Genomic DNA, 22,990 nt, shown 5'->3' on the forward strand with positions numbered 1-22,990 from the left:
TTGATAGTGATAATAGCGTTTCGTTGCAAAACAAGTTTCTTTTCTATATTGAGTTTTCCTATGTTTTCATATCTACAATTTTTCAATAGCGTGACCAAAATAAATTTTAGGTAAAACGATTAAATATTATCCTAAGATAAAGGAAACTTAAAGCTTAAACTTAATTAATAATTATTTGTGTAGAGCAAGAACCAAACGCAAGTTTGCCTTGAGTTGCCACAGTAAAAAAACTTTGTTCATGCTTTGTCCAAAGGGGCTACCGCAAAAACTGAAATCAGGAAATTGCGGGATCTTTCTCTTTTACTCCAATGAAGGCGTAATAAGACTGACAGAGAAAAATGCCCGCAATTTGCTAACTTCGATTTTTGCGGTTAGAGCCCAGTTTATTATTATAATAAAGTAAGCGAATATAAATTTATTTTGAGGTGCTAAAAGAAAACACTTTATCGTTGTTGCAGTACTTAATTTTTTAATATATAAAGATACCGATTTATCGATATAAAATTATGTTGCAAATACAGGCAGTTTAGATTTTCTTATAGCAACATTCGCCTTACGTCTTGAACTTGAAAGAAGGAAATCAGTTGATTGATAAAAGCCGCTGGTGGCGGTATAGTGCAATTTTTCCCGATATAAATTTACGATAATTTTATTTTTATTACGTTTCTAATTATTTATTAACCTGTTCTTTTTTTATTACGTGTTAATTTATTTTACTTTGTACAAAAATCGTGATCAGTTTATGTGTAGTGGCAGAAACAGGTGATGTGGGGTACACCCTGGATGGATCGATACCGGTGACTGCGTCGCTTTGTTGCGAGGGTGCGATGGAGAAGTCCGCGTCAGCGCGGCCGAGGACGGCTCTAAACGAGTGTGTGAAGGTGGTGGTGCGGTGCCGGCCGCTGTCCGACCGCGAGAAGAATGAGGGCCACGATGAGGTGAGGAAAGTCCGAGGACTTTGTTTATGACTTGCGCACACTCAAACAATGCGAGTTATCATTGCAATGTTCTCCAAAGGCACGCGATCGTGTTTATGTTTGTTGAAGTTCACGCTTTGATGCGTGCCGAGCGTAGTTTCCGATTCCCGGTTCGGAAATTCGGAAGGTTGCGCGATATGTGAATGCGACCAGCTGTTAGGGACCATAGGATTCTTAATTCAAAATGGTATGATCGTGCAATGCCCTATGGTCCGTTTTGCTCAGTGTGGGCCGCAACGACGTTCCTTGCAAATTCACGCCTATGCAAACGAGTACAATATTATACCTACTAACAGACTCCTTATTTCCCAACACAATGGCCCTCACAATAAATTATTCAGCTAACTGCTGATTAGTGGCTGAATCGATCGCCCTTGACCCGTTTAGAAATTGGGTAAAATTAAAACTAAGAGTGGCCATGACTTTGTGTCCTTCACCTTTCTTAGAAAGTGAAAACTGTTAGCAGCTAGTATTTTAGTTTTAAACTAGGTTTAAGTTCTAGTATTTACTCATGGTCCCTAATGGAGTCGTGCAACAGCAGAAGGCACCTATTGGTTAGAGACGTTAGAGTACCTATACTTTTTGAGAAATAAACATTTTAGTCCTTAAGTAGTTAAGGTATCTTACAGTGGCGGCGCGTATATTCAAGCCAGGGCTAATTTGGCCTAGGTACATATTTCCTTTACAACTCTGCTCAAATGTCTAAAAACAGGCGAGCCGGTGCCTCAATCTAGCAGGTCTGTAGTCTGTAAGTACTGTACGATAGAACCGATGATTAGTCAGCAGAAACAGTAGCTAATGACGTGCTCTTATTGACGAAAAATGTGTGCAGATCATATGCTACCTACTGACTGTACTAATTTCTATAATGTAAGCACTTCCTCATAGAGGGTTCACTGGTCCCTGAATGGGTACGACGGCTGGTGCCCGTGAATAGCAGCTTTACATACGAATAGTTTAAGTAAATAAAGCAGTTAGTTACGTTATGTGGCTACTTCCTTTACTTTGCATACTTATTGGAAACTTCCTGAATGACTATATTTGAAATTACAAGTAGGTAAGTTAAGTACCTATTCCTGTTCGCCTACAACCTGGGTAACACCCTCCGAATAACCTTGGATTGATACACAAATTTAGTCTCTTTTACTAGACTACGAGAGGGGTTTACCTACTTCCGAAATAGCCGGGCATTTTTGTATCGTAGCCTCGAAACACTCGAGACTTTGATGAAAGATTTAAAAGTAGCTTAATGACACCTCACTTTTATTAAGAGCCAACAGGAGTGGTCATTTCTCCATACAAACGTACTCCTCGTTTTCCTCCGTGGTTTTTGAAGCTAGAGCAATGATTTTTTCAACACAGATTAATATTGTCAATATCTGTGTCAGACCGTTTAGCTTTTTTTGATATTTTTGTTTTTTAAGGCGCTAGAGCCCTTCAAAAATGGCCAAAATGGCCTAATTGACTATGCCGCAACGAGAGGCGTGGCATTCAAAACTGATATCAATAAGCCAAAAAAACAAAACGGTCCGACACAGATAATTTCATAATCATTTAGATTTCCAAATTTGGTTACGATTGGTTAAGTTTTGGAGGAGGAAACAGAGGAGTACGAAACTTCGATTTTTGAGATTTTTACGCAGGATTTTTCGCCTTGTCCTTATCGCACTACTTTTAGGTGCCGCTTCCGTTAGCGAGACGGGTATATTTACCTAAAATATTTAAAACTCAGCTCCTGTTTCGTCTTAAAATCTTGTTTTGCGCTAAAGCATAGAATAAAGAAAGAAACAGACGTAATATCGCAAATCACAAAAACTAAACGGATTGGCTATAAGTACTTAAATGAATAGCTGCTTCATCGCTCAATAAAAGCGTATCGGAAACGTTCACATACCTACACGTTGTGATCGACATATTTCAGAAGAAGTCGCGAGGTAAAGTTAGCTGACGTGAGACTTGGAACGGGATTCCTATTGCCTACCGGTTTTGCCTATTACACACGGGATCACCTGCTTGAGCATCCTCCTGTCTTTGGCGGGTTCCTGTTCTAACTAGGGAGCATTCTACGGGCTGTCTCGTACAAACTCATTTTACTTGTGTTACGACTTTTTTTTCGGTACCTATTTAAAGCAGGCGATTATTTTTCTGTGCCTATTGTTGACCATATGTCATCGAAAAGGAAACTCTTGTACCTGCAAATCATCAGGAAATTCGCGTTTGTACGGGACAAAACCATGGATGGTCCCTAGGATTGTACTACACTACAGGTACAGACAGCTGAATTATACTCATCCCGCTACTATGATTCACCCGTCTTAAGATAAAACTACCTTGGACAGAGTACGATAAGACATGTTATTCATAACATAATAACATAAGTCATCTCAAAATCCCTTGTTTAAATTTAAACTACACACTCATACAGGGTGTCTACCCACTGTCGATCCATTTATGGTAGGATTAACGTCACTGTTTTCTACGCGTAATAAGTTTAAAACGTCCATCAGTTTTGACAGGTATTTGTATAGGTACCGAACGCTCATACGATCCATGAATTATACATATACATTGTATCGCAGACGTATAAGATATAGATAAACTTTATATCATTGTAATAAAGCTATAATTTTAAAAACAATATCTATGTCTATGGTACCGCCCATCAACTAAATACAACGTGAATAATTAAAGATTAAGACAATACAAATCTACCCACTGCGCTGTTGATACTTAATCGCGGATACAATCGATTCCATTGTTGATAATGCGAAGATATCATCGAAAACATACAAGCGTAAATCCCTCATTTGTAATCGTATGATTATGCCACCCAGGATCGTCGAAACAAAAGAACTGACCAATTGACAAAATCTATGGCAATGTACAGAGTACAGACTAATGTTACTCTGAACTTTGTCAGGACCTATAGCCCAAGTTATACTAAGTAGTTAAGAACTTATAGCTGCTGTATATCTGTTTAAGAATATTTCTCGTAAGTAGGTGAGTAGGTATGTACTAAGAGCTACACTCTTGACTGACCATAGGTCGACCTTATCTGATTGCAATAAGATTTATGAGCTGGCAATTAGCCGCGGATGGTGGTAATGTCCACAACGCGCCGTATTTAGGCATAGATCATCCGACCGGCCGGCCTTCTCGCTGCACATGTGCGGGAAATAAATCAAATTCTTCATCTCATGTGAGACCGAGGCCATCGCTGTTGTGGGTTAACTTGTCACAACATGGTGACAAATTCAAACACTTCATGTTCAAAAGACAAAAAGAACATGTTATACCTAAAGGTACACATACAGTCATACAAAGATAAAATGTGAATATTGTAAGTAGACCGGAGAATCACAATAATGGACTTCTAAGGGTTTTGTCGAATTGCCCCCATTTTTGCAAGTCGTTTAAAGTACTGCCTTTGTTAAAAGTAACCTGGGCTATAAAGGCTAAATCGAATTGACCTCATTTTGGTTACGTTACGTTATGGTTATATAGCGCTATATAGCAACCTTATTATAAAACGCATGAAAAGGAATTAAAAGTACATAATCATATGTACTTAATACCTGTGTAGACTTCGTAATGATCAGCACCATAGCCCGTATTTCCTTAAACTCAATATGTAAAAGCTTTTCAATTTGCAATTGGGTTATATGTAGCTTGAACTCGGCTCAGCCTGATAACCTTATTATCCACAAAGTTGGTTTCATGTCAAGCCTACATTGAATCGTATCGTATCGTAGTATCGACGGGAAACTTTGTTAAAGACATTGCCATGGCAATAACTCAATAAGGCGTTGCCAGCTGTTGCTCGGAAGCCAAACAGAGGTTTGCGCGCTCCGCGTATACCCGCATCGCATGCTATGATGCTACCTGTCTGATATCTATGCCAAAAGTTAAATACTACTATTAGATACTACCTTTTATTTGCCCGTAGTAGTTTAAAAAGTTTCTTTTCACCAAATTGAGCTATCCCGTCGTTTTAAGGCGTTCCAACAAAACAAGAAGTAATTAGCTCTCCAAAAGCACCTACCTATCTGCCATCATGGAATTATTTTCCAAATAGAGATATTTCTACGTTCTAAAGTACCTGTTACAGTCAAATTCTTCTGCACACAGGGACGTAGACATATGTACCTATTATCTTTTTGTTTAGCTATTAGAGAATGTTAGATACTTTTGACGCGTAGTCTGATTCGTTACTTTTGATCCTGGCTGTACATCTTAAGGGTGCATAATAGGGAGTCCTAAATGCAAGCCCATACAATTTAAAATAAGTCTCTGCTTGCAGGTAATCTAGAGTCAACATTTATCGTCGCGTTTAAGTGTAAACCTGTAAAGCTAAACTGTAGGCTGTGTCTAATAAACCCATTATGCTAACCCGTAGAGCGATAAGATTGCAGTTCGTCAGTTATTTGAATATGATTAACGCCGCATTTGCATACGCGGGCGGCGCGTGCGACGGTTCGATGTTCATAATGCAACACACCAGGCCACAGCAGTATTGTCCTCCATGGCCGGCTATAGTTATTGTAGTTCGTTGGTTACAGTGGTCAGCCAAATATAGCCCTGAAGAGTTTTGTAAATAGCCAAGTTCACAAAACGCAATGAACGCACCGCAGGCGATGCGTGCAGTGAGATCTTTCCGGTGATAACGCCGTGTAAAACACTGTCATAACATAACGCACAAGCGTACAATATTCGTTACGCTACAGGAAATTAAATAAATAGGAACAAAATCGCCAAAAAAGTTAACATATTTATTAATATGATAGTCTATGATGTTATTATCATTATCACAACTAAAAGAATTTAATTAACAACTTCAAAAGTAAAATCAGTCAATACCTCTGGGTATAACTGAATTCATTTTGTCCTTTATTTCCGACTTTTCAACGCAGATTTCATTGGTCGCGGTCGCAGATAACTGATGCCCCAGCAAAAAGACAAAGCATAGATTTGTGTATAACTTAACTACCCGATGAAAAGTCTTTGCAAATGTTGGGGTATAGACATCACTATTTCAAACCGCCACCACACATATGATAATTTAAGTAATTATTGTCAATAGTCCGACTTATATCCGCGCGCACATTTGAAGATAGATCTCTTGGCTAAATATGTAAAGGTAGGCCCGGTTACAAATAGTTATGTTTTAATATGTATGTATATGTATGTTATGTGCAGCTTAAATTCGATTACTTATGTTATATTGTACTCATATTGCGGTCCATCTATTTTCAGTTGGCAGTCTATTATAAAAACTGACTCAGGTGTGGAATGCACGCTACGTATTTTTAATTCTCTCATTTGTCAGGCCGGGAATCTAACCTGGTTTCACGCCTGTATGACGATGTAGATGTAGATAGACAATAAAATAATGAATGTTATTGCAAAATGCATAATATAATAGTCACAGTAATAGAATGCAGTTGAATGCAGACCAGGCTCTTATTCTCTTCTTGTAACTAAATAAATATTAAATAAATATAAATATTTATGCGTAAATATTTATCGACAAGCAAAAGACAGAGATCATTGGAAGGGCTTGGAGGAGGCCTTTGCCCAAAAATGGGTACCTCACCTTTAATATATGATGTGTAAAACCACCCAAAATGTGTAATATTTATGAGAATAAAAGGCTTTTATTTATATATTTATTTATTTGTTTATTTTGTGAAACATGCATATAATTTAAATACAACGAAACTATGCTTGTACAGTCAAATGCAAGAATATGGATACATACAACTAACTCAAAATTATGTCCCATGGTTCTTAATTCGCTGACATAAGAACTATGGGACATATTTTTGAGTATGATGAGTGCACCCATATTTTTACACTTGACTCTATCTTTATGCATTGTTTGAGTAATGTAATTCAGATCTGTATTTTTCCACAATTGGTGCCCTATAGGTGAAGAAACGGCGAGTCAGGCCGACTGATCAAAAATGGTACGAGCGTCTCTCGACGAAAGGAACTGGAGATCAGTTCCAAGAGGCTGACCTACCCCTGCAGGTTTGACCAATGGTCACTCACTAATGCGGTCTCAAGGAAATCCATTACTGACTAATTATGATTTAAGAAAAACAGTAACGGTGTAAGGTGCATGTAGTTAATATTTGTCCACAAGGTTTTTTAACCTATGGTCACTCACTGACACGGTTTCAAGGTCACTGACAAATTCGAGAGTTGAGCGGTCAAGCAATTGCTTTTGAAATCGGAACCATATGTGACATGTTTGGAGTTTTTGTTTGAATGCAAAAAATATAATATATCTATACTTATCGGGCTTTACCGCTCAGCTCTCGCAGTAACAAATGTTAATTGTAAGGTGTAGGATTGATCCACAGAGACCGGTCCTGGTCCTTTACTCATTCGGTGTCAAGCTCCATCACTAATACCTATCATGGCCGGAGACAGGCGTTTATAGCGTGATAAAGACATGATTTATCGTGTTTCTGATATATTCTCAGCTTCATTTCTAAGAGCACTGAAATTAGTTAAAATTATTTTTGTGTAATTCATGTAGGTACTCGAATTACACAATCACTTATGCTGATGGTGAGTGTCATCGTCCGCTTTTCTAATCGAATGATTTGAGGAAACCCTACTTGAAGAACTCATAATCCATGTAAAAATGTAGCCCTGAAACACTTACCTTTCACCTTTTCACCTTACCAATCACCCTTCTTGTCAAACGCTTTATCACGTCTTTATCGAGCGATAAACGAGTAACATAAACATAGTGTCACCAGGGAGACCGTGTGTAACGTCAGTGACTCACTAATGTATTTATAATTGGTACTCGCTCGTAACACGTGGGAGGTTAATGGTTAAAGCCATTAGTTATACAATCGTAATTAACTATTATAACTAGCGATGAGTAATTAGGACTATAATAGTAAACTCTGGCGGTGAGAGTATATCACGAAGCACTAGAGACTAGACCACACCGCATGCGTGATGCAGTGCAGGGTGGCTCCTGCTCCCTGTAGTGTGGTCGAGTTCACACACACCTTTACAAGATAATGTTTCAAATATATTTTTTTCTACTCCCGTACTTTTATTTGTCATTTAAAGGGTTGTGCACATACCTTTAAATCCCTATCTAATAGTTGTCAAGACAAGTCTTTAGTCTATTGCCAAAAAAAGTATTTGTGCATACACGCAGTACTTTTTGGCACTTTTACGATAAGTACTTCGTGTAATCACCACTTAAAAAATATTGTATGTAATACATTGTTGCCAACCTAATTTTAATTGTCATCTTTAACAGATGAGTGAACCATAGACATGTTTTTTTTATTTCATTCATTCTTTTCTCGCCCGTACCGTACCCTTCATTCTTTGCTATTTCTTGAATGAAAAATATTCGTTAAATTTATAATTTTATTTCAAAGTTGTTTAACTGCGTCAAAAAATACTCGTGGCTTCGCCTCAAATTGTTACTCACGCCACTCGCCTTTTTTGACCTCTCTTAAACAACGGTTGCATAAAATACTATAGGTACACGACCTTATTGTTATCGTCAGAAGCGTGTAATTATATTTCTGAAACGTTGCTTACTGCATAATGAAATGCTGCTTTGCCGTTGCTGCTACAGCTGCGTTGCGCTGTACGCATGCGGTGTACTTCAAGACAAATATGCAATCATTCACTTGATCTATAAGTTTAATTCACCGTCCGCATCCCATATTCCTTACTTATCCTTAAGTTACTTCGTTCAGACTCAGACCCCACCAGTGCGGCAGCATCGAGACATTACTGCCCAATGCCTTAATTGTTGCTGCAAAATGAAACTCGATGTTGCTGCCCGGATTTCCGACATTTGCGACAGCATTGCAATCCGCAGCAATGTCACGGCGCAATACTGCAGCAGTGACGCTGGTACAATCTGAATCCGAATAGTACCTTAACTTAAACTAATCACATGAATCCGCCGATTGACAGACGGATGGTGAAGGAAGGTTGATTCGTTAAGATTAGTAATAATAATCTACTAATTAGGTGAAGGAAGTTTATTATTTAAATAATTCTGATATTACAATATTGAAACCCACCGAAACAAAATTACGAGTATTACTTATCTGTTGCAAAATAGTTACAATAGATTTTGCTTTAACCCCAACGTTTCACCTTGATGATTGCTTTTCATACTGAGCACATATTGTTAGTAGAATTTCGGTTATACTTAGAATAGTTAGAATACATCTGGACTTGTAATCGGTGTCATCCTGAGATAGTTCTAAACCTGCAATACTGTAGGTACCTATACTTAATTTAGCTTTTCGAAGAAATTAACTTCATTTAAGGTTTTTGAGCTCCAAATATTAGTAAGCACGGGTCATGGTTTCCGCCACCCCTGGTTTCACATTCTCTGTGAGACCTTTCAAATATCGATGACCAACAGTGTGTAACGTATTATCGGTGTGCAGGTGGTGCAAGTGTGGCCGGAGCGGGGCGCCGTGCAAGTGCTCAACCCCAAGGGCCAGGACAAGCTGTTCACATACGATGCCGTCTACGACGCAAACGCTGACACGCAGACCATCTACGATGAAATGGTAAGGACCCTTTATTACTTAGAGCTGCTTGCGCGTTCTAGGATTAGCCACCCGTATAAACGGTTAACTCCGAGTTAGTTGGCTAACCTTGGAACGCGCAAGTGGCGCAAGTGGAGAGACACCCCACCCCCGAGCGTCGGCGTCTTGTAGCAAATCTATGGCTGCTGCTCGACGCAACGTTGGCGCAACTGCGTAGCGACGCCATTTTCCATAGCGCTGACTAGACGCCGACGCTTTGAAGACGCTAGTGTAGGGTGATGGCTTCTTAAGGTTTTGGAAAATTTGCTTGCATAAATTCAAAAGGTGCGCAGTCGCATAACTCGCACACATTACGAGTATTGTTTCTCTTTCAACCTCTAACATTGTGATTAAAAATATTGTTGCATAAAATATGCTCTACCTCTACAGTGTTGATAGAAATATCGGAGTAAATCAGATGTACATATTTTATTCGTGTATAAAATCGATAGTGTAAAGTGGGTGAGATATAAATAGCTGGGCGTGGGAAACAGACTGTTGATTTAACTTGTATTGTAGCTGCATATTTAATAACCTTTAAATTGGAAATCAAAACATTACGGACTTTGCTGGGTTTAAGATATCTATTACATAATTTAAAATTTTTAGAAGTAATGACTGACTCTGGCAAAGGCCCTAGAGGCTGATATTTTTCTAATACATATATAAGTAATACTTAGTCTAATACCTACGCACTCGAAATTATGTATTATGCAGTTAACTCTATCTACTGATTTCTGGATAAATAGGTGTCAATTCGGAATTCATTTACCAGAGCACGTAGATGTTTTCAATCACAAAGTAACGGGCCTCGGCTAGCTGATTGAATAGAGGAGGCGGCGCGGCGGTTAGATCATCCATGAAAACGTACCACTTTTTATTGGCAAACGGTTCTCAAGTGACGGAGTTAAAGAATACAAGACATTTTTCCCAGTTTTTTTTTTAACATTTGGTGAGTGGAGTTATTACGAAGATTTGCGAGTAGCATAATATTTACTTTAAACTCTCGCGTTTTGTACACATATTTAATTACATAAACGGACATAATACTTGCTTTTAGCGAGTATGTTGTACAAGAGCCCTTCATTGTTCAGGCAAACTTCGCAAAGCAAGTTACATTGACAAATGACATTATCCGTGGCTTGTTAACTACACTTATGGTTATATCGCAGATATTTTCTGGTAGATACCTACTTAAATAAACCATTTATACTACTTAAGTATCTACAATTGTTCTTTTAAGTTGATTTTATCTTTGGTATCAGCTGTATCTGTGGTGAGGTATAAAATACAATACTCATTTCACTGTGTCCACTCAGCGCGGCACCCCGGCAGCATTCGTCACTGCAGTTTTTTGCTGAAATCTGCGCATACGCTGGCTATTTCAGCGGCGAAATTCCGATCGCCCGCCGAGCTCTCACGTGAACCGGCCAGTAATAAGAGAAAGAATAGGTACTATAGTGGCTATGTAAGCTGTAGAGCTAGCGGTTAGCGCACATCAGCGCACCTCCATGACGGGCATGGCTATGCCATTTTGAAACAAGACCGATAAGTGATTCCATAAGTGTTCCGTAAACAAAGTTTTGTACGGAACACTAAAAAGATCAAATACTGAATAGACAAAAAAATCCTGATCACTAAATTTCACTAGAATCTGTTGAGAAATTATACCACCTGTAAAGTACAGCCGGTCAGATATACGAAATTATTTGACCTAAGCTGAAATAGAGACATTGCGGCCGCTGAGCGATCGCACTACGAGTATATCCACTTTACTCACCCGCGCTCGCGACCAACGAGAGCATTTATTTGATTGAGTCTCGCACGCGAAACTCACTACTCACTTTATAAATTTGGCGGTTACTTTCTACTGTATAAATTCCTCGAAACTAGCTATTTAAATAATGAAAGTCACAATTGCACTAATCATTTTCTTGTCCGAGTATATGCTCCTTGTCGTGAATCTTGGCACATGACGCGCGCAAGCTGCGTGACACCAACAGAAATATAAAATAAAAAAACCGGGCAAGTGCGAGTCGGACTCGCGCACGAAGGGTTCCGTACCATAATGCAAAAAAAAAAACAAAACAAGCAAAAAAAAAAGGTCACCCATCCAAGTACTGACCACTCCCGACGTTGCTTAACTTTGGTCAAAAATCACGTTTGTTGTATGGGAGCCCCATTTAAATCTTTATTTTATTCTGTTTTTAGTATTTGTTGTTATAGCGGCAACAGAAATACATCATCTGTGAAAATTTCAACTGTCTAGCTATCACGGTTCGTGAGATACAGCCTGGTGACAGACGGACGGACGGACGGACGGACGGACAGCGAAGTCTTAGTAATAGGGTCCCGTTTTACCCTTTGGGTACGGAACCTTAAAAACTGAACTGTCTAGTCTAAATTCAGACCAAGCTATCTCTGCGTGGAATTTGCAATTACAAAATGTGTAAAAATGCCATCGTTAATATCAAATTTCTACGAAAATATGACGTTTATAATGACACTCCCTCACTTTGTTCTATTCAAGTCGAGAACAATGGTAGCTTAATGATACTTTATCTAACTCAGTGTTTTTCAACCTCCTGTAAATTAAAGCAAAAATCCTGGACCGCTCCATGAAAAAAAGTTCAAAAACTATTCAGTGTTTAGATCAGATAGATTAAATCTAGAGCTCCCGATACACGTGTTACACGCTGACACGGGTACCCGTGTTCTTAAGCCCGCCGGGCTTAAGAACCCGAACTACACGAACCCGCCCGGATTCGGAAACGTTTACACGGGTACCCGTGTACACGGGTACACGGATACACGAAATAACGGATCTTATTTACCCGCCGGTTCGACCCTTCACTCTCGTGTAGGGGAGATTCGTGCTATGAAGACATACGATTGAATATGTGGGAGGTTAGGAAGATTCATTACCTACTTTGCAGTTTTACTGGATTGATTGGTGATGTCAATAATAGGTAGGTAAGTGCACTTTGTTTTAATAATCATAAGATTAAAATTAACAATATCTTAGTAACCGTTGACCTCATTGATATGTATTTAATTTTCTTCATTGATGTAGTTTTTTAATAATTAAAGTAAACTTAAATGATTATCTAATAAAAAAGTAGATAGTTATGCTTACTGAAACTACAACGAACGGAATATGTTATATTTTCCTTTAGCAAAATCGAATTTTGTTCGCTGTTTTTAGGGTTCCGTATCCAAAGGATAAAACGGGACCCTATTATTAAGACTCTGCTGTCCGTCCGTCCGTCCGTCCGTCCGTCTGTCACCAGGCTGTATCTCACGAACCGTGATAGCTAGACAGTTGAAATTTTCACAGATGATGTATTTCTGTTGCCGCTATAACAAATACTAAACACAGAATAAAATAAAGATTTAAGTGGGGCTCCCATACAACAAACGTGATTTTTGACCGAAGTTAAGCAACGTCGGGCGGGGTCAGTACTTGGATACTGACCGTTTTTTTGCCTTTTTTTGCATTATGGCACGGAACCCTTCGTGCGCGAGTCCGACTCGCACTTGCCCGGTTTTATTAAGTAGCAAAGTACCCTTGTTCGAGCTGCTGAGGTGAAAATCAATTAAATTGGTACAACACATATCAATCACATTGAACATCCGATAAAATAAAACTGCTAAACAATCGGAGCTCCTGAACCTGAACCTTTGTTTTATTTATAACTTTATACATTACTTCAATCTCCGCTACACGCCAAGGACAGGTTAGGCCTGCGTGTATTTAAGGTCCGTGTCGCCGTGTACACTGGTACACGGATACCCGGATACACGGATCTTAATTACACGTGTACCCGACTACACGTGCAGAACGGGTCAGAAAACCGTGTACGTGTAGTTCGGAAACGAGTATCGAACACGTGTACACGAAACCCGGACACGACCGCGAGCCCTAATTAAATCAGTCTTATCTAAGAACGTTTCGGTGATATTGTGATATCTTTATGGTTTTGAACGACAAGACAATAACGAAGTAAAATGTAGAAATCAACCGGATACTGATACAAACAAGCCCGTATCATCAGACAATAGCGTACCTATCTTTTGTTATCATACTCGAGTAAAGCCAACCAGCGAAGAGACCCAGTAAATCAATATCGACGGTCATTGGTTGTGTGGTCAGGTGTAACAGGACAGGCGTCTTTTGTTTTAGTTTTCATCCCGGAAGGCATGTGCACTAGGTGCAGCCTTGTCTGAATCGACGATCTTGTCTAATTGATTTCCATCTTCACCAATGTCCTCAACTGTGCGTTTCTCCAGAAATTTCCTGCGTCGCACAGCCAGACTGTGGAATATTGAATGAATTGTCCGCGGTATATGTACGGTACATTACCCCCTTCAAACTAAGAAAGGAGCGTACTCCCATCTCAAAGGCCGGCAACGCACCTCTCTGGTGTTGCGAGTGTACAGGAAAGTGCAGAGTTAAGTTAGTTTCCACATAAAAAACGATGTCGGCGCCGATAGCTTTTCTTAACGTTGAAATTAGTGGGGTTGGACTTGAAATGTATTTATTACCGACTGGTAAATCAATATCGACGGTCACTGTTTGTTTCAGTTGTTTGGTCCGCAGGACAGTAGTCTCAAGTCATCCCACGCAGCAGACTTGTCGGACTCCATGTCGCCGCCGAAGGCTTTTAATTACTTTGCAGTAAAGTTAGTGGGATGGGGTGGGGTGGGGTGGGGGTGGGACTTGTTATAAAAGCCCATGGAAACTTCCCCGCCGCGCCGTACCTATATCTATTAGGTATTCGATGTTGCTCAATGACGACACTTAAGTAGCCATTGTTAGGGATGAGTGTTAGGCAGTCTAAACTGTTAGCCCCTTTATTAATTTAGCAGAATAGTATAGTTTTTAAATAACGGAAAAATCAATATATAAATAATATAAATGCACAAAAAAAGGCTCTGGAGGTAGTTAGAGGCCCGGGACAGGATATAGGGTATTTATTATCAATCATCATCATGCCACGCTGACGACGCATTTACTTCATAATTATGTTTCTGTATGTTGTAAAATAAATGTAAATAAAATTATTAATAGCGTTCGAGGGTGTATAAATTTTATTAAGCCATACGTCACGAATACGTCACGATAAGGCGCTAGACGTCTGACCTCGGGGCACGAACGTCTAGAAAGCCAAGCGAGGCTTATACATTACTTAATTGACTAATTTATTTGGCTACCGTTCTGACTTCAAAGAGTTAACGCGAAGAACGAAACAACTGCTAAATCTTAAATCTAAATCATAAATCTTGTTTTTATATCACACACACTTCAAAATAATATGAAATTACCTATAAACATAAACTTGAAGAGATTGTATAACTATGTGAAAAGCATCGACAGCTGAGTTTATCCAGTGAAGAACTCGCTGGCTCTAGCTACTCATTAAATTTTGCCCCCTGAAATCCGACATCTGTTACTTATTATATGACATTTCGATTGCCCCCATCTGTCCAACCGCCCTGCTGTCTTGTCCTCAGATTGTCTGCAGCTATCTCATTCTGCTGCTAGTTTAATTTCAGTATTCTACAACAGTTAATTAACATCTTAATATCCTTGGTCAAGGCAATATTTCTGATATTTAAAAGTCAGTGTCTACTCATCTTGCAGCCACAATATAATAAACAACAACTGTAGTACAGCAATGACCAATTTACAAGACGCGTGCGCAGCGGGCAGCGGAGTACCTACTGTAGCTGTATTGTATGTATGATGGTGATGAGGCTGCGGTATAAAATTATTCTTTTGTTATGTATTGTTATAATAAATACGAACTATCTTAGGTATTTCTACTATAAAACGTTGTTTGTTTTTCTTGAAATAGTAAACATATCATGCCCACACCTAGCCATTGCAAGGTGTTACATCTGATGGAGTCAAGGCCCCATGCACTTGTTAAGCTTACGTCATTTTGCCAACGTAAACACTATCTATGGTGTTATGGCAATGTATGTGACACTCTGTGAAATTATTATCTAGCAATACTGTCAAGGGAGATCTCGAAAAGGAATTTATACGCTGTTAGCACATTTAGTAGGTTATGCGATGTGTAATAAATTAATAACTGAATGTTATCGACTGCAAAGCTACGGTAGCCACATTAGTTAATTTGATCGTATACAATATACATTATTACATTAATGTCACTAAACTAAACCAATAAAATTAACACTATTCACCTGCCGTTTGATCTTCTCCGACGTTATCAAATTATTTATTAGATGTCGATACTGTAATCGACTGTAAGTCGACTTGTAATCTAGATAGGTAAGCACTATTTTTTACACTTACTAACTTCAAATTTTCCTCAATGCCTCACTTTCTTTCCTCGTTCAATTGTCATCAAATGTATTTATTATGTATGGGTAACAATTCTCTTATTTATCTTTAATTTTCGGGATCCTAACTGCCCGATTCCAACTTTAAGATACGTCAGTTAATATAGATCTAGAAACGATATGGATTAGATATGTCAGTGTCAAAATGTGACGTTTCTTCAAACAAAAACGTCACTTTTGACACCGACACATCTAATACATATCTTTTCTAGATCTATTAATTGTCGTATCTTAAAGTTGGAACCGGGCCGTAAGTTTGAAGTGCCAATTGTATTCCATTGACATGTGTGGTGTTGTCCAGGTCCGTCCCCTGGTGGCGTCCGTGCTGGACGGGTTCAACGGGTGCGTGTTCGCGTACGGGCAGACCGGCACCGGCAAGACGCACACCATGGAGGGCTCCGCCGACGACGAGGGCATCATACCGCGCGCCTTCCGGCACATATGGCAGCACATCGAGACCAGTGCGTCGCGGGATGTGACGCATCTTGTGTCCTGCTCCTATGTCGAGCTGTATCTAGAAGATGTCAGGGATCTGCTGTCTAAGGATTGCAAGAAACTGACTATTAGAGGACAGGTGAGTTTAGACACAGTTTCAAACATTTTTAAAGCACTTTGGGCGGGTAATCCCCGAACATTTGGCAGTAGATTGTGACCAGTGTGGGAATGGATTTCACACATCTTCTGTTCTGCTTCTACGTACGTATCTAAGGTTTATAACAAATGAAACACACCACTATCATGAATCAGTTGGGAATTACGATCTTACTGTTAAAAGTGGTTTGGATCATTTCGCATAATTTTACAACCAAGAGCCATAAGCTAAAACGCCCGGTTTTAGCTTAGTATTCCTGACACGAACGGCGATAATGCGACTTGTCCACCTGAATCACAGGCCTCTCCCCTTATCCGCTCATTATTTGTAATATAGAAGGGAGAATATACGCACGACCCCTGTCGCGTTGACCCGACGACGGACTCTAGATGGCTTTTATTCAAATTTTGGAGAAAACAGTAAATAAATTGTGGTATAATGACTTAGGTAGGTACACTCAAATTATGAGTTCGGCTTCGGCTTGCTTAAATGCATACAGCAAGTATTTGTCCTCATTTGCGTAAATATTAAATGAATATCATTATCGGGGTTCGAATTTGAACCCAGCACCACCAACCAACCTAAGCCTTAACTAACTTCAAGTAATACACCTAATGCATCATCTACCAATGAGTTCTGCTAGCGTTTATCCTCAATATCTCATTACGAGGTACCTGAACAAAATGTACATAAAATCTCAGCATTACCTCACGCCATTATGTTGCTGTTAACGATAATATGACACTCCGAGACGCAAATATTATCCAGCGTTGTTCTTGACAAGTCAACATTGACGCAACGTGCAGCTTTGTGTTTGTGCAGTCTGCGAGTGCAAACAGGAGACGGCCGCGGGGTGGAGGAGGGCTTGCGTTTCCTTGCAAGACATTGTAACATTTGTAACTTAGTACTATCGCCCACACTGTTCACTGTACATCGGTAATAAGGTCCACCGATGTACAGTTAGGAGTGTTGCTGTTTGTACCATCGTCCATATTGTTTACTGAAAATCTGTAATTGGCCTTATTGCAAATACACAAGGTCCACAGGTGGTCAATCAAGGTATTGTCTTTAGCGACGTTAACAGAAAATTACTTCAAAAAACCGAAGTGTCATAAAATCATTAGCTACCTAGAATTCCTACAAGCTATAATGCATCTCATAATAGTCATGTTTTATGGTCTTCATTAACAATTCCACTTCACTAAATGGTGCCATTCTAGACCTAATGCATTCGCTACTCTTGGTATCTTCAGGATCCCATCGTGAGATTCTCATAATGAGACCAACTAGTAGGACTAGGAATTCTTTTAAACCCAAATATATACATACCTACTACATATCTAAAACGCTTCCGAACTTAAAAAATATCCCGATGAATTGTAAACCCTCCTCATTTTTAGAGTGGATGCCTAATTAGTTTTCTAGGTGCATTAAATTTAATATTGTACCTAATGTTATATAGTTACCTATTACTACGCGTGATTGTGTGTGTGGGCGGAATTCACAAAACTTTTTGACGGAAGTCTTTTAAGCCTTCAACTGTAAGTACCTACTGTTGTGAAGAAAGAAATTCCTTTTCTGCCCTTAACCTTTCCTGCCCAATCATTTAGATGAAGTGATAACCCGTTCCTTCGACCCCGCTCCGTCTAGACCAGACCAGAGGCGAGTCGTGTTCGTGCCGTCTAGACGTTCTGATTCTCATTATTTGATCGCAGAGATATAGCTCTAGAAACAAACCTAGTTCTTATCTCTCACTAATCCTACAGTTAAGACAAAAATTAAGGCTAAGACTCCAAGAAGCGAGACAAAACGGACAGAAAGCTGTGATACGGAACAATAGACTTATTATTAATGGACGAGATGTTACAGAGCAGACAGTAACTAGGCAGTCACCGTCGAAACAAAATAATTCGAACACATTTCATGCACCTGCAACAACGCCGACACAAGATAACATACAGAGCATCGCCCGAAGCCCGAGCGTGCAGCATCCAGACCGTAGATCTCCAACCCCTGTAAAATCGGTTTCAAATAATTTTCGTCCCTAAACTAAGTAATTTAGAAGTACTTTTCCAGAATATGTGTAGTATTAGTAATAAGTTACATTTAGTGGAAGCTATGATAGATGAAAAACCTAATTTACACGTACTATGTATATCTGAGACATGGATAACTACGCCTAAGATTGATTTGTTGCACCTTGAGGGTTATAATTTATCTAGTTACTTCTGTAGAACAAATTACGAAGCTGGAGGAGTTTGTATCTTTGTTCGGGAAGATATAGAATATACCGAAGTAGCAGATGTTAATAAGTTATCTGTTGAATATATATTTGAAACTTGCGGCATAGAAATACCAAACTCTAATTTATTATTAATCGTTATTTACTGGCCAAATAGTGAGAGAAGCCCTGACATATTTTTTCATAAATTGGAACAACTTTTACATATATTAGAGACAAAATATAAAAATAAAAACGTCGTCATAGGTGGGGACCTAAACATAGACGTTCTTAGTAAGTCTAATTTAGCGAAAAACCTCATAAACCTAATGTTAACCTTTAACTATAAACAATACGTAAATGAACCAACTAGAGTCTCAAAAAATACAGCTAAATGCTTAGATATCATATTTACAAATTTTAATGCCGATGGCTTTAGAGTACATGTTGACGAACTTGGTTTCTCAGACCATAAAGGTGTCTCTTTAATAGTGCCTGATTCAATTCAAAAGACTGGATGTAAACATAATGAATATATACAATTTAAGCGTTTGTTTTCGGAGAAAAATACTCAATCGTTTAAAACGGAATTACAGCAGGTTAACTGGTGCTCTATCCTCTCACCATATTTTACAGTTAATGAAAATTATGATCAATTTAATAATAAAATAAATATGTTGCTAAATCAATGTATCCCAAAAAAGCAAATTAAATTTAAAGTGAACTCTAAAAGAAAATGGCTAACACCAGGAATTAAGATATCTTGCCTACACAAAAGATTATTGAAGAATATTACTGATCAAACAAATGACCCAATATTAATTAAATTCTCAGAAACGTATTCAAAAATATTAAAGAAAACTGTCACGGTAGCTAAAAAAATGTATAACTACAAAAGAATAAATATGTCAAGTAATAAAATCAAAACCGTGTGGAAAATCATAAAAGAACAGGCTAAAAAACCCCAACAACAATTAAAAAACATGAAAAACATTTCGATTAAAATCGACGGAATACAAACAGATGCACCACTACCCGTAGCAAACAAGTTCAATGAATATTTTTCTACAATAGGGCTTAACATGAACAATAAACAAGCAAGTGGTCGCCCGGTACTCAGTCCCACTTGCAATACTCTTTTTCTATCACCTGTGTCGCACACGGAAATTGAACAATGTATAAAAAAGTTAAAAAATAAGCATAGCTTTGGTATAGACGAAATTCCCCCATCTCTAGTAAAAAAATGTGCCAGCGAATTGACCGTACCATTGACATTTTTAATAAATCAATCATTTTCAACTGGAAAGTTCCCTGATACCTTGAAAATAGCAATTGTTAAACCAGTTCCAAAAACGGGAGACTTGACCGACCCTGGCCAATACCGGCCCATCGCTTTGTTACCGACAATCTCAAAAATCTTTGAAATGGTAATGGCTCAACGTCTGTCAGCTTTTTGTGATAAGTACGAGATAATAGATGATAGTCAATTCGGCTTTAGGAAGAAAAGATGTACAGTATTAACTGTTCACAAATTTATGCATGATGTTATTAATATTATTGATAGTAAGAGATATGCATTCGGGCTTTTACTTGACATGAGTAAAGCCTATGACCGCGTTCAACATAATATTCTCCTAAATAAATTATATGACATAGGAATCCGTGGAACAGCTCAGATTCAGATTCAGATTCATATTTATTTGCAGAAAAAGGGTTAGTTACAGGTCTTAACTTTAGGTTAGTAGTGATACACCTTAATCCGCTATCTCATGACTGGTTCAAGTCATACTTAACAAATAGGATACAATATGTAGAAATAGACTATTTTAATAAAGCAACTAACTCTCTTTATAAAATATTATCACAAAAAAGACAAATAACTTGCTCTATTCCGCAGGGCAGTGTTTTAGGCTGCATCCTTTTCTTAATTTATATAAATGATCTGGCAAAAATAATAAACACCGAATATACTAAAAGTTTCTTATACGCCGATGATATTTCTATTGTATTCTCTTGTTTAAACAGCAAAGATCTAACTCATAAATTAAATAGTACTCTTGATACCGTAATACAATGGCTCACCGACCATAATCTACAACTAAATCTAAAAAAGACAAATTTAATCCAATTCCGACCCCATCAGCGGAATCCATTAGATGTTAATTTTACCTACCTAAACGACCCAATTTTACCCGTAAAAAACTGTAATCTTCTCGGTATAAATATTGACGAAAACATTAATTGGAAAACACACATAGATAAAATTAGTTTAAAAATATCATGCTTTGCTTATGCCCTCAGAAATATTAAAAAAACTTCAGGCTTGAAAACAGCTCTTAGTGCTTATCACGCATTTACACAGACATGGCTCCAATACGGGATTGTATTATGGGGTAACAGCACAAATAGTATAGATTTGTTCATACTGCAAAAAAGGTGTATTAGAATATTAAGTAACATAAAAAATCAAGAAAGTTGCAGACCTTACTTTAAAAAATTAAATATTTTAACTTTACCATCCCTTTACATCTTAGAAACATGCAAATTTGTACGAAAACATCCCGACCTATATAGGAAAACTAAAGACCGTCATACTAGTAACTTGAACTTAAGAAATCAAAATAAGATTGCCCTTCCTGCCAGTAATTTACAAATGAGTAATAAAAGTCCCTATAGCATATCTATAAGAATTTTCAACAATCTTCCTAAAGAAATAGCAGAAGAATTTAAATATGAGAAATTTGTAGGTCACTTAAAAACTTATTTAATAAGTAATTGTTTTTATTCTATACAAGAATTTTTCGATGATAATAAATACCATAAATAGGCATATATATACATACTATAAACAATTTTTTTGCGACTACTATTTGTTGTGTATTCTGTAACTTGTATAATTGTTTTATGTGTTAGATAACATTGCAATACCCTTACAGGGTGTCATATTGTGGAACATTATTAGTTAAGAACATCTGTATAAACACCAATATGAAAGCAATAAACATATTATTATTATAATCTAGTTTATTACGGAAGTCAGTGTCCTTCCCTCTAATATTTTGGTTTCCGCATTTGTTAATTCTTACATATACCTTAGTTAGCTCTTTAATTAGGTGTGTAGTTAGAGTGCAATGGATTTTACCTACACAACACAAGGTTTTGCTTTTTGCCTCATTTGTGTAGCGACCAATGACTCATTATTTGACAAAGGCCGTCAATGAGTACCTACATGAATGGCTGTCATGTCCGGCCTCTGCCCTACCTACACGCAAACTGAACAACACTTGTTTTGGCTATGTTGTGCGTACAAGGACAGACATGGCTGTGCAAAAAATATATGCAATATGGTGATACGGCCAATAGAAATATTAGAAATGTTATTTTAGCATCTGAAATATAAAAACACTTGGTACTAAAGCTTATTTAGAATCTACCCAAACTTTCAGAACTCATAATAATTCTGAAACGTATGACCTCCTGACTGCGGATATTGGTTGATTGCACTAAATACGCAGTGTCTTTGTTTTATCGATGCACCTACCCTACCCTACGTCAAACAGCTCGGACTGTAGTTTCAGGGCCGCCTTATCGCTGCATAATTTATCGATAACAGCTGCTATCGATACCAGCGTTGATTGTGCGATTAAACTGCTTCGATTTGCTGTGCTATAAGTCCGCATCAATTAGATAGCGTCTGTCAAAGCGGCCAAATATAGCAATACATACATTCTTATTCCTATAGTAACATATAAGTTAGTATATCATCAGGTGACAACCATAACTATTGCTACCACAAGTTCAGGTACATATTGAACCGGACGGTACGAGGTATGATATCTCATGGGTAATGATTTGTATCCTTTGGTTCTAGATATAATAGTCCAAGTCCTTCATTTTAGTCATTTTTTTGTCTGGCGAGGGCGTGACATTCACACATATGGTGTCATATTTACTGTTTCTTCCTCTTCGGCTTAAGCCTTAGATTTTCTTGTTTCTGATCATATATATCTACGGTAACTTCGGTACTCCGCCGCAGTATTGATATCTCATACAGTTCATATAATAAAACGTTGTTTTTCTTTGTCGACGTCTAATCGACGTAGACTTGTTTGGTTTGAGGGCCGCGTTATCTCTGCATAATTTATCGGTATCAGCTGTTATCGATTACCAATTTGCCTTAGATACCATCGGCTCTCCTGTTTCTTTAATGTTTGTGTATAGGAAGAAGAAAATA

General features: G+C 38.1%; 1 protein-coding gene across 1 annotated transcript in view; it reads left to right on the forward strand.

Moving 5' to 3' along the window:
- Positions 1–589: 589 nt before the first annotated feature.
- LOC134670582 (kinesin-like protein Klp68D) overlaps positions 590–22,990 on the forward strand; it is a 44,989-nt gene continuing 22,588 nt past the window's right edge. Inside the window, exons 1-4 of the mRNA XM_063528383.1 lie at positions 590–938; positions 6,906–7,007; positions 9,428–9,553; positions 16,245–16,517. Of these exons, the coding sequence (XP_063384453.1) occupies positions 828–938; positions 6,906–7,007; positions 9,428–9,553; positions 16,245–16,517 (612 nt within the window). The 5' untranslated portion in view covers positions 590–827. The remainder of the gene's footprint in view (positions 939–6,905; positions 7,008–9,427; positions 9,554–16,244; positions 16,518–22,990) is intronic.

Source organism: Cydia fagiglandana, chromosome 14 (genome assembly GCF_963556715.1).
Source record: "Cydia fagiglandana chromosome 14, ilCydFagi1.1, whole genome shotgun sequence".
Taxonomy (NCBI): Eukaryota; Metazoa; Arthropoda; class Insecta; order Lepidoptera; family Tortricidae; genus Cydia; species Cydia fagiglandana.